This window comes from Halichoeres trimaculatus, unplaced genomic scaffold (assembly GCF_033239565.1).
Source record: "Halichoeres trimaculatus isolate MK-OKI-2021-1 unplaced genomic scaffold, fHalTri1.1 fHalTri1_scaffold_9, whole genome shotgun sequence".
NCBI classification, from domain to species: domain Eukaryota; kingdom Metazoa; phylum Chordata; class Actinopteri; order Labriformes; family Labridae; genus Halichoeres; species Halichoeres trimaculatus.
This window is the reverse complement of record NW_027437188.1, coordinates 30,042,903-30,056,595: the sequence shown is the minus strand read 5'-3', so window position 1 is coordinate 30,056,595 and position 13,693 is coordinate 30,042,903. Positions and strand designations below refer to the sequence as shown.

The 13,693-nt window shown below is 42.2% G+C and overlaps 1 protein-coding gene across 1 annotated transcript in view; it reads right to left on the bottom strand.

Annotated features, from left to right (window-relative positions):
- Positions 1 to 852: 852 nt before the first annotated feature.
- Positions 853 to 13,693, bottom strand: part of foxo1a (forkhead box O1 a) — a 31,744-nt gene continuing 18,903 nt past the window's right edge. Inside the window, exons 2-3 of the mRNA XM_074679801.1 lie at positions 6,482 to 6,673; positions 853 to 4,930 (exon numbers count right to left, since the gene is read on the bottom strand). Of these exons, the coding sequence (XP_074535902.1) occupies positions 3,740 to 4,930; positions 6,482 to 6,673 (1,383 nt within the window). The 3' untranslated portion in view covers positions 853 to 3,739. The remainder of the gene's footprint in view (positions 4,931 to 6,481; positions 6,674 to 13,693) is intronic.

Genomic DNA, 13,693 nt, shown 5'->3' with positions numbered 1-13,693 from the left:
GGTACCCACAGACACCTGGTTGCCTACTGCCACTTTATGAGGTGTCCCTGAGACATGTTCTAAAAACTAGACACCAACTAGTCCCCATGCTTCTTTTAGATATTTTACTTGGTGTTTTTTTAATCAAAGGCACCTTCATTAACGCAGATTTTAAAATGATAATAATAGTTTTTGAAAACAAAAATGTTTTATTTGTAAACTCTGACTTGTCTGAAGTTAAAAGTAAATGCCCATGTCAAACCATCATGTCACTTTTTGCTGAAGGGGGTGCAGAAGTGTTTAATACAGACAAAGAAGATATACCGGCTAATAATTTCCTAAAAAATGTTAGAAGTGGTGATTTTTGCAAAGCATATCGGGTGTGATTTTGAACAAAATGCCACAAATTTACAGTCAAACTTAACTTGAGCAATATTTTTTGATTTTTTTTTTTTTTTTAGAGATGTGATAACTACAGAAGATACCAAAGAGAACTAGGGCCACTGAAAAAATAAATAAATAAAAAAAATAACCTTCCAATTTTTGATTATTTCTATTTTTTCTGTGGAAAAAAGTCAGAATTCTGACCCTTTTTTTTTTCTTCGGAAAAAAAAAGAAATGAAAAAAAAAAAGGCTTTTTTCAGTGGCCCTAACCCTCCTCTGTAGACCACTGATTTAAAATGTTTGAATAGATAAATAAAATTAATTTATTAAATAATAATAATAAATAAAAATAATAATAATAAAAGATGATTTGTGTAAGTTTGTTATTTGGAGAGTTTGTACACAAGTAGCCCTTCAGACCAAAAAGGTTGTTGACCCCTGCTCTCAGCTGATACATAGATCTAACTAATGAATAACACGTGACACAAATTAAACACAGAATTACATTTATTCAGTTTTTAATACATTAATATTGAACAAGTTATGTATCCTTATTGACTGCGAATCAAACAGCACAAGCCCGATTTATCTCTGTAGATAAGTTAGATGTAACAGATTTATTGAAAATATGTCATGGGACCTCTGCCTCGTGTTATGAGGAGCACTTTGTTATAAAATGTGAGTAAAAGTGCAACATCTCTCTATTCATAAAATTACAAAATTGGTCCAGAATCTGCGTTCTGAGCAGGACATCTCTCTGACTAAAAAGTGTGTTATCATCTTAAAAACTCAGTATATCTTAACTTTTTTTTTCTAATAATTTGCTTTTTGAAGCTCTTTTCTAAAAATGGTAGCTAAAATACAAGAAATACAACATTGTCAGTTTACAAAAGCTTAGCATATTAATCACTGCATCATCTATTCTCTAAATAAACTTCATTTTTTTCCCATATAACTATCTGGAACATAGAGTTTTGACAACAACATCACCATAATATCTCACAGCGCTATGTTACAATAAAAGATCTCTGTCATAAATTCAAAGAAAAAAGGAAATATATCAATAGCAACACAAAACTAAGAAATACAATGCATAGATTCAATCATTTCAAAATGTAGAGATATAATTTACTTAGTACAGCTCTTTACTTTTCGAGTGAACCCTGTGACACTGACTACATGGATTCATTACAGTTCATCCTGACTTGAGTGACCGGCACAAATATATATATATATATATGTATATTTATATAATTCTGAACATATCACATGACAAAAATGCTAAATATATCACTTTAACTTCAAAGGCAGATTTGGCTATTGTACACTCTGACATGTTTGGGTAAGAAAGGCAACACCTGGCACCAAAGCCAAACAGCAGCTTCTTTATTGGCGTCCCTGCAGGACCTTTTGAAATGTTAACAATTTAATTTGAGTATTTGAAAACCTTCCCCACTCTCTGAATGTCAGCAGTGTCTGGTCATGTGTTGTCACGACTCTGAAGTATGCAAGTCTGGATTTTCAGCCCCTCCTGATGAGCCTGATCTCACTTTAAGTACGGAGTGAGATTAGGAAAAAACCCAACTCTGCACACTCAAGGTCAACACATCATCAGACACCATCATACAAGTGTGGTTTCTTTATGAATCACAGATTAAACATTAATTAATGTCAAATAGGCAGTTTTAGTTTTGTTATCTCTACATAACATGGTCATTTACCCTCTGAGTCAGCCTCATGAGAAGCAGTCATTATTACAGACATCATCTCCACAAAGGTAGAAACAATCTGTGTCACTGTTTGTGACGGACAGCTCCAAGTAGGAAAAGCAAGTTAGGAAAAAAAAAGCAAATGTACAAGCTTGATAGATACTTAACACTTAGTGGTGCTTTTCAAGAGCATCTTAAAAAAGTCAGACTTGTTATTTAAAAGGTGATTGGAGCCATCGAGTCACATGTTTATAAAATGTTTAAAAAGACACAGAGATAGGCAGAGGTAGGAGGGACAGAGTGAAAGTGGAGTCTTGATAAAAGAAGCAAAGCTGATTCTACAGAAAGCAACACAGGGCTACTGAAGTCAGTCACACAAATTCTTTAGAGACGAAAAAGAAAGTAGAAGAAGTCCTGAAACTGAACCGGGGACATGCTGGTATCTCACAGTGTCTTCTGCAACAATCTCTCACACGTCCTGGACTCGTGCTCTTTGAAAACATCAGCAGGACTGAGAACATCTCGAAACCACCGACAAGCCTTCACCTCTTCACATTCAGAGCGCTGTGATGCGTTCAAGAGAAATCTACCGTCACTCATTGTCCTTGACTTCTACATGAAAGTAAAAGCAGGAAACGTAAGATAGAGAATTCACTGCACTTTTTTTTAAGATTTGAGGATCTTCTGGACCATAAACATTAAATATAAAACTCTTCAAGGCTGCAGTCTAACTCTACTGTGTTAGGCACATTAAACAGGCCTCTGTGGTATTAAGGTTAAATGTGACAAACCACTCAGATCAGTTCTGACGTCTGAGTGCAGGTTATGCACCAGCATAAATCTATATTAACCACAAATAATTTAGTCTCAAATATATACTAAAGCTAGTAAACATCTACTACATCATGTTAATATACAATCTTAACGTATGTACAAGAATTTAGAAAGGTTACGAACGTTTACAGCCTGATTCAGGAGGATCCTCCAGCACAGATGTGTGTTCAGAAGAATCTGATCCAGTTTTCTCTGCGACCTCATTTCTGCTGCCATGTTTTTGTTTTTGCTTCTCCTCAGTAAACACTATTTACAGTCTTTAAAAAAAGTTCACTACCAGACCTGATTTTACAAACGGTGTGCTGACATTATGTACATTCAGGTGACGACAGAGTGAGTTCAAATGTAACATCATCCAGGGATCCCTTGAGAAGTCTCTTACTCCACATCGTGTCACAGTCACATGACCTTCATAAATCTGCTGCAGTGGTAATCACTTATCACTACTCTGTACATACATGAAGTTTGATTGTGGACACAGTAAACAGCGTGTGTTTCAAGCACTTGTACAGATTGTGTTGCTGACCTTAATGAGTAAACCAAAGAGGTGTGTTTCAGTTTGGCTCGTGTGTTAAGGCAAAACGTTTGGCACTTAGTTTGTACAGATTGTGTGACACTTATCTTCACCAGTTCAGGGGCACTAATGGAGATGCAGTCTCAGCAGATCAAAACCAGTTTCAGTCTCCTGAAGAGATCCACAAAGTTTCTTTGAAAAGGAACATTGACTGAGCAGAAACTGTCAAAGTGAGGACGAGGACTGAACATCCTTCAATAATGTTTGACGTTTTCCACCAAAGAGGTCAGCTGATCTGAACCTTTCAGCTCCACAGTCTCTACCCTGACACCCAGCTGTGTGTGGTGGTCTTCACTCCATGTGGGAAACCTTGCTGGGTCACCATCGGCTCAAAGTTGAAGTCCAGGGCGTCCCCGTCCATCAGAGTGTCATGGAGGACCGTCTCCATGTCAAACTCAAACTTTTCAACGCGCATGTCGTCCAGGTCGCTGGGCAGTTTCTCTGTGTGTGATGGCTGCTGGAGGCCGGGTCGTCCGTATCCGTTGGTGTTGAGAGGGCAGAAGCCTCCGGGCATCACCCCACCTGCGCTGAGGTGGCCAGAAAGGCTGTAAGGCATCTGCATCGGGCTTTTGGCTGATGGCAAACGTGTGTTGGCGCTGCTGTGACCAAGTGGCATGAGCAGGCGGCCATTCATAGCGGGTGAACTGGCGGGGGCCTGGCTGCGTACATTGTGGGAGCGGGAGTGTGAGAACGCGTGAGGCTGTCCGTTCCCTGCTGCCAGCAGTTTGGCTGCGTGCTGGCTGCTGCTGTAAGGAGGCAGCATGCAGCCCCCGCTGGACTGAGACACCACCGAGTCCACTGAAGGCATGAGGTCTCCGTGCTGGTCTGTGTCTGTGGTCAGCAGCTCCTTCAGGAGTCCTGCAGTGCAGCTGTACTGACCCAGACCTGGTCCAAAGCTGGGCTTGCTCTCCTGCACCGTCTGCAGAGGCATGGATGATAGCGAATTCATCCCTGCTTGGCCGTACACACACTTGCGATACTCCTGCTGAGGCTGTGAGGCCATGCTGGGTGAGCTGTATGCTGGATATCCAGGGCTCTGCTGCATCATGGGAGATGGTGAGGACTGAGAGGAGCATGGGGTCGTCCCGCCTCCTCCAACCTGTGTGTTGTTTGGCGACAGCAGGTTCAGGTTGTCCAGGAGATTCTCCATGACATTCTCAGAGCTGTGACCCAAAGAGCCCGTCATCTCCGTCAGGCTGGGCAGCGTAGCCGTCATCTTGCTCCCAGGGGCTCCTGGGTAGCCCATGTGCACATCTGCCTCCCCGAAGTCATCCTCAGGCATGAAGGGGGAGAGGCGGTCGCTCAGAGTGCTGGCGTTGGAGCTGGTTCGAGGTCTGAAGCTGTTCCAGGCGTCAAAGTCATCGTTGCTGTGGGAGTTTGGGCTGCCGGGCCACTTGGAGAAGGAGCCGGGGCTGTCAGCTCCTCCGTCAGGGCCACCCTGAAGAGACAGCTGTGGAGAGACGAGAGGGTTAGAGGATGTTCCAGAGGCAAGGAGTGGAACATTTGTTACAGGTTGAAACAATTAGAATAAAAACCTGGGTTAGATTCTGTTAAAAAAAAAGGTAAAAATTGTCATCACACTGCAAAAAATTGAAATCTTATCAAGAAAAATGTCTTGTTTTCCTTGATATGATTCACATTCAACTGGTCAAATCTGCCCATGGAGCAAGAAAAAAATTGCTCAAAAATTTGCTTCAAACTAGAATAATGTCTTAATACAAGTAACTTTTCTCTTGTTCCATTGGCAGATTTTTTTAACTTCTTACAAGAAATTTATGCCTAATTTTTGTGTTTAAATAACTTTAAATAACACATTTTTCTGGTCTGGTCAGGTGAATTTGGCTGACCAAAATCTTAAATCTAAAAGACATTTTCTACTGAAAATAAGAGAAAATCACTTGATAAGATTTCAACTTTTTACAGTGTGCGGGAGACAACTGTTGTTCACATAAAGTTTGAAAAGTTTGAAAAACTTCTGTATTAGGGGTGTGACATATCACACCGTCTATGATAATACCAGTATAATTTTTTTGATGATATAAATTTGTCATTTCACAATATTTACGGCGCAGAGGCGCAATGACGTATGACGCTCCCTGCGGTGTGAAAAACCAAAAAAGAGCGGAAGTAGCACGGCAGCATCAACTTTGTCCTCACATGATGAGTTAGTGCCTAAAAGAGGAGCTACCTCAGTGATGTGGAGGGGGTTTGGCTGAATAAAGATCAGACACGCAGCAAAACACAGTAAATACTAAATTTGCAGGAGAACTTATAGCGCGAAGGGCGGCAACACCACAAACATGTTCCACCACCTAAAGCTGAAACACACGGCCGAATACTACCAGACTATGAAGACACGTGAGGAGGATGCTAAAGCTACGTTAATATCAGTGGATATTTTTGCCTCTACGACGGACGTGCGGTCAAGCCGAATGTCTAAATCCAATATCAGCTTTACCCCTAAGCGCAGCTCAGTTCCGTGGATTTTGGCCGCGCATCAATTCATACTCGATGCGTCTCTGCAGCACAGTGCAGGGCAGCGCCCATAGCAGCTGGACACCCGAAATCACAAGATCACAGAAGAACCACATGTTCCTGCAGGAATCCCACACATGACAACGTACTTTCATGGTAATTAATTAGCATGTTAAGCTCAACTGGCCCTCCCCAAAACTTCAGCTCCTTCAGTCCATGCCTTCTCCTTCCTGTTGGTGTATTTACAGAAAGAATGTGTTGTGTCTTATAGAATCATGAAGTTTTTTACCAACAAGATTAACTTTTCCTCCTCCAAAACGTCAGATTTCCTATGAATCTGACCTACTTACTATGTTTACATTTCAAGCTTGTGTAGCAGCCTCCCCCTTATGGTCATAAATAATGTTATCCCAAATTTCCTTGAATATGGTGATATAATTTTGAGGCTATATCGCCCACCCCTAGTAAAACCTAGTATAACCTGTCTCTAAAAACAAAGTATTGAACAGATTCCTTCTTCCTTCACCTTTTTCTTAGCAGCTCGTCCTCTACTCTTCGTAAACTTGCTGTTGTTGTCCATCGAGGCCGCCCTGCGTCTCGGGGACTTGCCGCTCTTCCCGCCTTCAGGATTCAACATCCACCACGAGCTCTTCCCGGTCCCCTCATTCTGCACGCGGATGAAGCGGCTGTGCAGCGACAGGTTGTGTCTGATGGAGTTCTGCAGGAGGGAAAAAGAGAAAAGTTTGAGAAACGGATTAAAAGAAAGACAGAAAGAGGCGTGTGTTTGCCCTTTTCCCAAAACGTTTCTGCTTCAACATAACAGTGCTAATCCTCGGTACAGGTGGCTCTTTTCAAACACACAGGCTCTGAAAGCTGACGTGTAGAGGAGAAAGGAGAGATTTTAAGGTCAATCAACAATCTAATGTCATTTGCAATCAAAGGAAGCACATCTGCACATACACACAGCAGCAGGTGTCAATACGTTTGCTGAATGAGCAATACATCCTGCGAGAGTGAGGATTAAACTGCACACACTCTTATCTCACACTGTACACGCAGGCCTCGACTTCCCTCACAGAAACAGAGCGGCCCGTTGAAAAACACCTTTATACCAACAATCACATTCCACCTGACTGCACGTCTTGTCCAAACCAGCCGAGAATCAAAGGGAGGAAACAGACTAATCTTTCCTCTTACAGACACATCAATAGTGCGCTCTCACGTTGCTTAGTGACACCCTCAGTGGAAAAACTAATTTTTGTGCAGGAAGCTAGTGAAGCATTGTTAAAAGTCTGCAAACAAGAGCGAGAATACATCTGATAAGCAAACTACAGAGGGTGACGCACCGTTTCTGTCAACTGTACCGGGACACTCTTCACACCAAGTCCTAGACTTCACTTGTTTAGTTTTCCAAACTCTAAATCGTCCCAAACTGTTTCCTAAGTGACCGTTTACCCTCAGAGAGTAACTCACACTCCTCTGTGTGGTTTTGTGTCCCGGCCATAACGTGAAGTAATGAGCCTTGGCCAGACATTACTGTGCATGCGTAGAGCTTGTTGTTTTGGAAGAAAGATGGAAGTCCCTGCACGCACACACACACAGATACACACACAGACACACACACACACGGAGCTTTGCGTGCATAGTGGCTAACGTCATCAGGCCTGTTCCTGCTGTGAGTCACTGCCTCACATCTGGTTCACAGTCTGCCCTCTGCCTCTTCTCATCTCTGCCATCTCTAGTATCAGAATATCTCAGACTCAAAGCTTTACCATACCTCACTGTTGATTTATTTATCTGAGTAGTAATACATCCTCTGTTTAGTCTGTAAAATGTCTAAAAATAGAGGAGAATGCTCATAATATCATAAGATAAGTTAGATATGGATTTTTTCCTCTCACAGAATCTGAAACTTAAAGAAATTTGATCCAAAACAACACAAAAAATTTAAAAAGCATTTAACTCTTACCATTAAAAATCAAGAAACATAATAAATCTTAGTTTAATTGAATAATTTTGAAATCTTCAAGAGTTACTGGCCTTACAATGCTAAACTTTTATCAAACTGGGCGACTTGCAAGAAAAAAACTACTGGAATGGGGGATGCACCGATGCAGAGACAGATATCTTCCCACAATGCCCTACAAAGAGTTTAACCAGGCCTGTTAATATCTACAGACTCATTAAGGGAGTTCCCTTAAACTTGGGAAGCTCCACATAAAACCTGACAGACGACAACAACCTGTTCACAGGGACGCCATCAGATGAGTCATCTGACCTCTGTTTTTGAAAATGGTGGACAATTAAAGTAATAATGATTGATACATCAGTCATAATAACTTGTTTACTAATGAGGCCCGTGTCTACAAACATAAATTATAAACACTTTCCATTAACAACCATTCAAAATCAAGATGGGGCGTGACTTATGGTATAAATTTAGTCAACAAGGATAGCTGAAGTCTGTGGCCTACAGATGAGAGACTTGTATTTTTGAGGTACAGGGCTGAGATTTTTGCCACTAGAAACTGAATTTAAGTTCTTATTGAATTTTGAAAAGTATGATCTGTGACTGAATTCATCTGCTCTGAATGTGTATCTATGTATGAAAATTCCAAAATACAAAATTAAACTTTAGTTCACACACTCAGTTTGACAATTCAATTTTTAGTTCAGGGTGGCACAACCATTATCATCTATAGCCTCGAGGAAGAGTTATGAAGCCCAGATTTAGAGAAATCCCCCTCACGTCCATGTCTAACGTTTGACAAATTCTCATTTATTTTGGAATAATCGTTTTCATGCTACAAGACTCCAGTAGAGCGCTTATTAACTGTGGCAGAGGACATCTGTGCGAACTGGAGTTGAGTTTTGAATTTTTGAATTTAAGGAATAAGTAGCTGAATTTTTAAGTAGGTTAGATACAAATTCAAAGCAAATAAATTCATTATAATAACTCAAATCCAGCTTTTAGTACAAAACTCAGCCCATACTGCCGATGCTAGTAAACATGTCTTTCAACTACTTTTATGCTTTCTTTGAAAAATGCCACCAAATGGCATGCTGGTAAATGATACAGTATGGTTACAGTACGGTACAGTACGTTACGGTACGGTACAGTATGGTACAGTACGTTACGGTACGGTACAGTACGGTACGGTACGGTACGGTACGGTACGGTACAGTCCGGTACAGTTCAGTACGGTATGGTACAGTACGGTAATGTACTGTACGGTCCAGTGTGGTACGGCACAGTACGGTACGGTACAGTACGGGACAGTACGGTACGGTACAGTACGGTCCAGTATGGTACAGTACGGCACAGTACGGTACAGTACGGTACAGTACGGTACAGTACGGTACAGTACAGTAAGGCACAGTAAAGATGCTCAGTGCTAGGCAATCCATGTTGGTACTCAACAGTACCAATTTTTGGTACTTTTGTGTGTTAATGTAGTAATAAATATGAATTTGTTTCATTAGAAAATCTCAACGTTTTTCAATTTAACATAATTATTCTTTGATTTATAACCTTGCAATGCGATGTTCATGCTCAGCATGGAAAGTCATCTACTTTCCCACTCACAGTCACAAGAATGCGTTTAGGTACCTCAACATGGCACCCTTTGGTTTTACGTGAATAGGTACCTCATTTGTAACCCATCACTAATGGTCACTATGAAGTGGAGCGAAGATGCTGTAGGACAACTTTTGTAACATCTGAAACTGGGGTTGTGGATGCTGCCACGTAGGGCGGAAATATTAATCGAAGTGAAACCAACATTGCAACGTAAAAGAATGCAATTTTCAAATACTAAACTAAGGTTGCAGTTTAAATGAAAAATAAGTGTCATGTACATGAACCTGGAGGAATTTTAGTATCTTGTGCTCATTCTTCCTTAGAACCAGCAAAAGTCAAAATGCAGTTTTTTCTGAAAAAAATATTACACATCTAGAAGGCTTGAAGTCAAATTAATCAGTCAATATTCTGCTGTGACTGTAATATTCAAACAAAGATGTTATCTGTATAATTTTATGCACCATTCATCTCATTTCATCATAAAATGAAGGCCTGGCCCTTAAGTGTTTATATATTTCAGTATTCTTTCTTGTGTTGGTCACACGATAGAATGATTTATTGCTTGTGTTTAGTGAATAATGCAGAAGATAAAAATCCCTCCCAAAAATCTGAATCCCAATATTGGTCCAAAACATTCGCAAAAAGATTGTTTTAATAAATCATTAATCTAACTACTTTAGCCTCTCTCCTCCCTTCACTGGTGGAAGGCAGACTATCAGGCACAATGGTCCATGAAGCAGAGGTTGGGACCCCTCAGGATCACAAAATGCCTTCAAACTCAAAAACTATTGAAATTGAATCTTTCATCCAGTATTTTTTAAATATAATCCAATAAGAGGTGGTTTAACCAGAATAATGATGCTTTCAGTTGTGAAAGATTAACTCAGTAGACATAGCAACAGGTCTAATTCAGTGTGTTTTGGCTGTGTTTTGGTTGGTTTTTGGGTTGGACTGGTGGTGTTTTGCCATTTTGCGGGTCGTGGGTTGAGAAGTTTGGAAACCCCTGCTCTGGCACACATAGGACATCAGCCTTTTATGAATGAATGGATGAAATCAGTTTCCAAACAGCCTCAGTTAATACTTTCAAGGAAGGTTTACATGATTTGAATGATGTGACTGCTCCTCCTTGATTAACCTAGCAAATGCTCTACGCCCCCCCACCGAATAGGAGCTATGACAAAATGCGAGGACCAGACTCTGGTCATGAGCCTGTCTTTCCCATGACCGCGCAGAGTGCTGGTAATTTCAGCTGTGCTGCAGCGAGGAATGACTACAATGTGAGCGCAGACGCCGGGATGTCCTGTTACAGCCCTATATCATCCTGATGACAGGAAGGAGAAACACACAGCTCGAGTCTACACTTAGTTTATGTCACAGTCATACGCTGGGTGTTGTCATGATGGAGAATGTTTAAAAAGTTGCTTAAAAGCCTCCATGAAGAAGAGGGAGTACGAGTGAAGGGTCATAAAAACTCCTCTGATGGGAACTCGGCAGAACTCTGCGTTCTGTGTGGGGAGTGTGGCTAAAGGGTGTCTGCTGGGGCCAATGGAAAAGCCTCGTCTGTGTGTGTATGTGCATGTGTGTGTCTGTGTGTGTGTGTGTGTGTGTGTGTGTGTGTGTTCCAGCTCATGTTTTTAGTGGAGTGGCATCATGACAAACAGCAGCACTGTATGGTTTTGATTTTGTTGCTCACTCCACTGCAGCTGGTAATACCAGGGTTTAAAGACGCACATGAACGCACTATCGGGCACTTGAAGACACAGATTTCTGCAACATTTCCTGCTGCCTTCAGTGACGTCCTTTTGGATATTATGTGACAAAGTAGGAGTATGTTTCTGTTGGGTCCTGTACCTGGATGTGACACAGATTTATCTGCGGCTGCAGCACACAGGAATCTTAACATTCCTGCTAATCACTGCGTGCAAAGTTCAATCGTAATCAGAGCCAACGTGCTAGTATCTCTTAGGAAACAGTAAAGGCAGGATTCCCAGCCAGGCAGCCATCACAATCAACATTCCTCAACAAGGTTACAACACCCACATTTTCACAAAACTGAACTCTGATAACCCTCATCCGAGGGCCACTCTATCTTCTGTTGTATAATAACGTGCCAATAACACTGTCCTATCTCGGAAAGTGGAGCTTTTTGTTTCTTCTGATTTGCACTTTAGAAAAAAAGGGAAAAAGACACTGCAGAAAGTTTTGGAGAAAGAAAAACAGCATGAGCTCAGAGTGCCGGCAATTCTGGCAAATCCTCCTCACAGTTATCGAAGCATGCACACCAACATATTCTCATATGAAATTAGTGCGATATTTTTTTCTTTGCGCAGAAGAATGTTATCATCCTAAAAACAGGAAGTAACCTGACCTCACTGTAGGACTTTATTTTGAAGGATAATATAAGATATTTGGTGCCCTGAGCCCACCGCGAGGAGCAGCACCCCTGTTCTCTGAGTCAACAGATCACAGCGACGCTGGCAAAACAGGAGGAAGTGACCACATGAAAGAGGACTTGACAGGAAACAGAGCTGACTTCCTGCCTCACAGGAAACCCGGCGGTCATGAGCAGGAGAAAAAAAGGCATGGAATGTGAAGCCACGGCGGCGTGAGCCAAAGTGGACGATGCAAATTTAGCCTTCGACCCCTTCTTGGAGACACACACACACATGCACACACACACTTCTGGAGAGGTTATGTTTAGCAGCAGGCTCTGATCCCTGGTGTCACACTTCATCCATTAAATGAATGTTCACTTTGTCATGTGACTGCCGAAACTGAATGACAGGAATGAATACGTCATGACTCAAGGAATGGATGCAGTATGGACGTCTGTGTATATGTGTGGGTTACTGCGGGGGACAGTGTGTTTCAGCGTGTGTGCTATTTAAGAAGTGGAGAAAGAGGGGTTGTGTGTGACAGAGTAGGCCTGGATCAGTAAAGAACACACTGTGCTGCTTTAAACTCCCTCACTGGCAGCAGAACTGAAAGGCCACAGTGTTCAGTACAGATCTCCTTCTCTTCTCTCCTTCCCTCTCCATCTTGCCTCATTTTACCTCCTCTCACCCTTTCTTCACCTTAAATCTCCTTCTTCATCCCTCTCTTGTTTCCTTTCTTCTCCCCTCTGCTTCCTATTCTTACTGCTTTCTTCTCCTCACCTCCTTCCTCTCTGCCTTCCCGTCCTCTGTTTACCTTCCTTCTCCCTTGCTCTCCTCTCCTCTCCTCATCTCCTCTCTCGGGGACAGCGGCCAAGTGCCCATAAAAAAAGAATAAAGTGCGCCAGACCCGTACTGGCACACTGACCGAGGCTATGACGCTCTCAGAGCTGCTCAAATGTCAACTCATGAAATAGAAAATAAAATTCCCCAGCAGAGCAAAACACCACCTACACGCAGGCCCGCTCTGAATTGAGAGAAGCCACATGTGAAACCTCACTGCTGCAGAGCCTGTACAGCTACAGGTACAGAGCGCCTGCAGACATGCCCCCTCCTCTCTGACTGAAAGCTTGCAGCAGACACACACTCACGCACATGAAGTTTCACATGAACTTATCAGAGATAGAATAGGAGGAAAGTGAAAAGTGTGGTTTCTCTGCTCTCTTTCCACAGAACTCATTAGAGATACAGCGATCAGACTTTCACATCCTCAGTTATCCATCGTTTTGTCCTGACTGCAGGTGTGTTCATTGCAATTTTCTGTGTAATGTCTGCGGCGGTGTGGAAATTGACATATAGAGTATGCAGAGCTCCTTTTCTCACCACCAGAGTAAGCAGCTCCAAAGCTGCAGCTTGCTCACGTCTGGGGCTTTGTGCTGAGTCTGGCTGAGTTAGATCAGTGCGGTTTAGACAGAAAACCTGTAAACCTGTGATTAGTCTAACACCAGCTCAGCAGGTCTGCCCACTTAACTACAGCATGTATGGAGCTGAGCACGCGGCTGCAGGTGAGATGGCGGGGGATAAGTGATGACAGGGGAACCACCTCTCTCCTTCTCTCGACAGTCATCAAAGAGGTCACACTAGGTTTTCCCCTCATTTCAGATGTATCTAGATTTCTCCATCCAGAGGTCTACAGCTGCTGACTCTGCTCTAAAGGTGGCACGGTGTGGTTAACTTGGCATCAGAGCCTGAGAAGAAAGTACAGACACTAGCTCGCAGGAACACG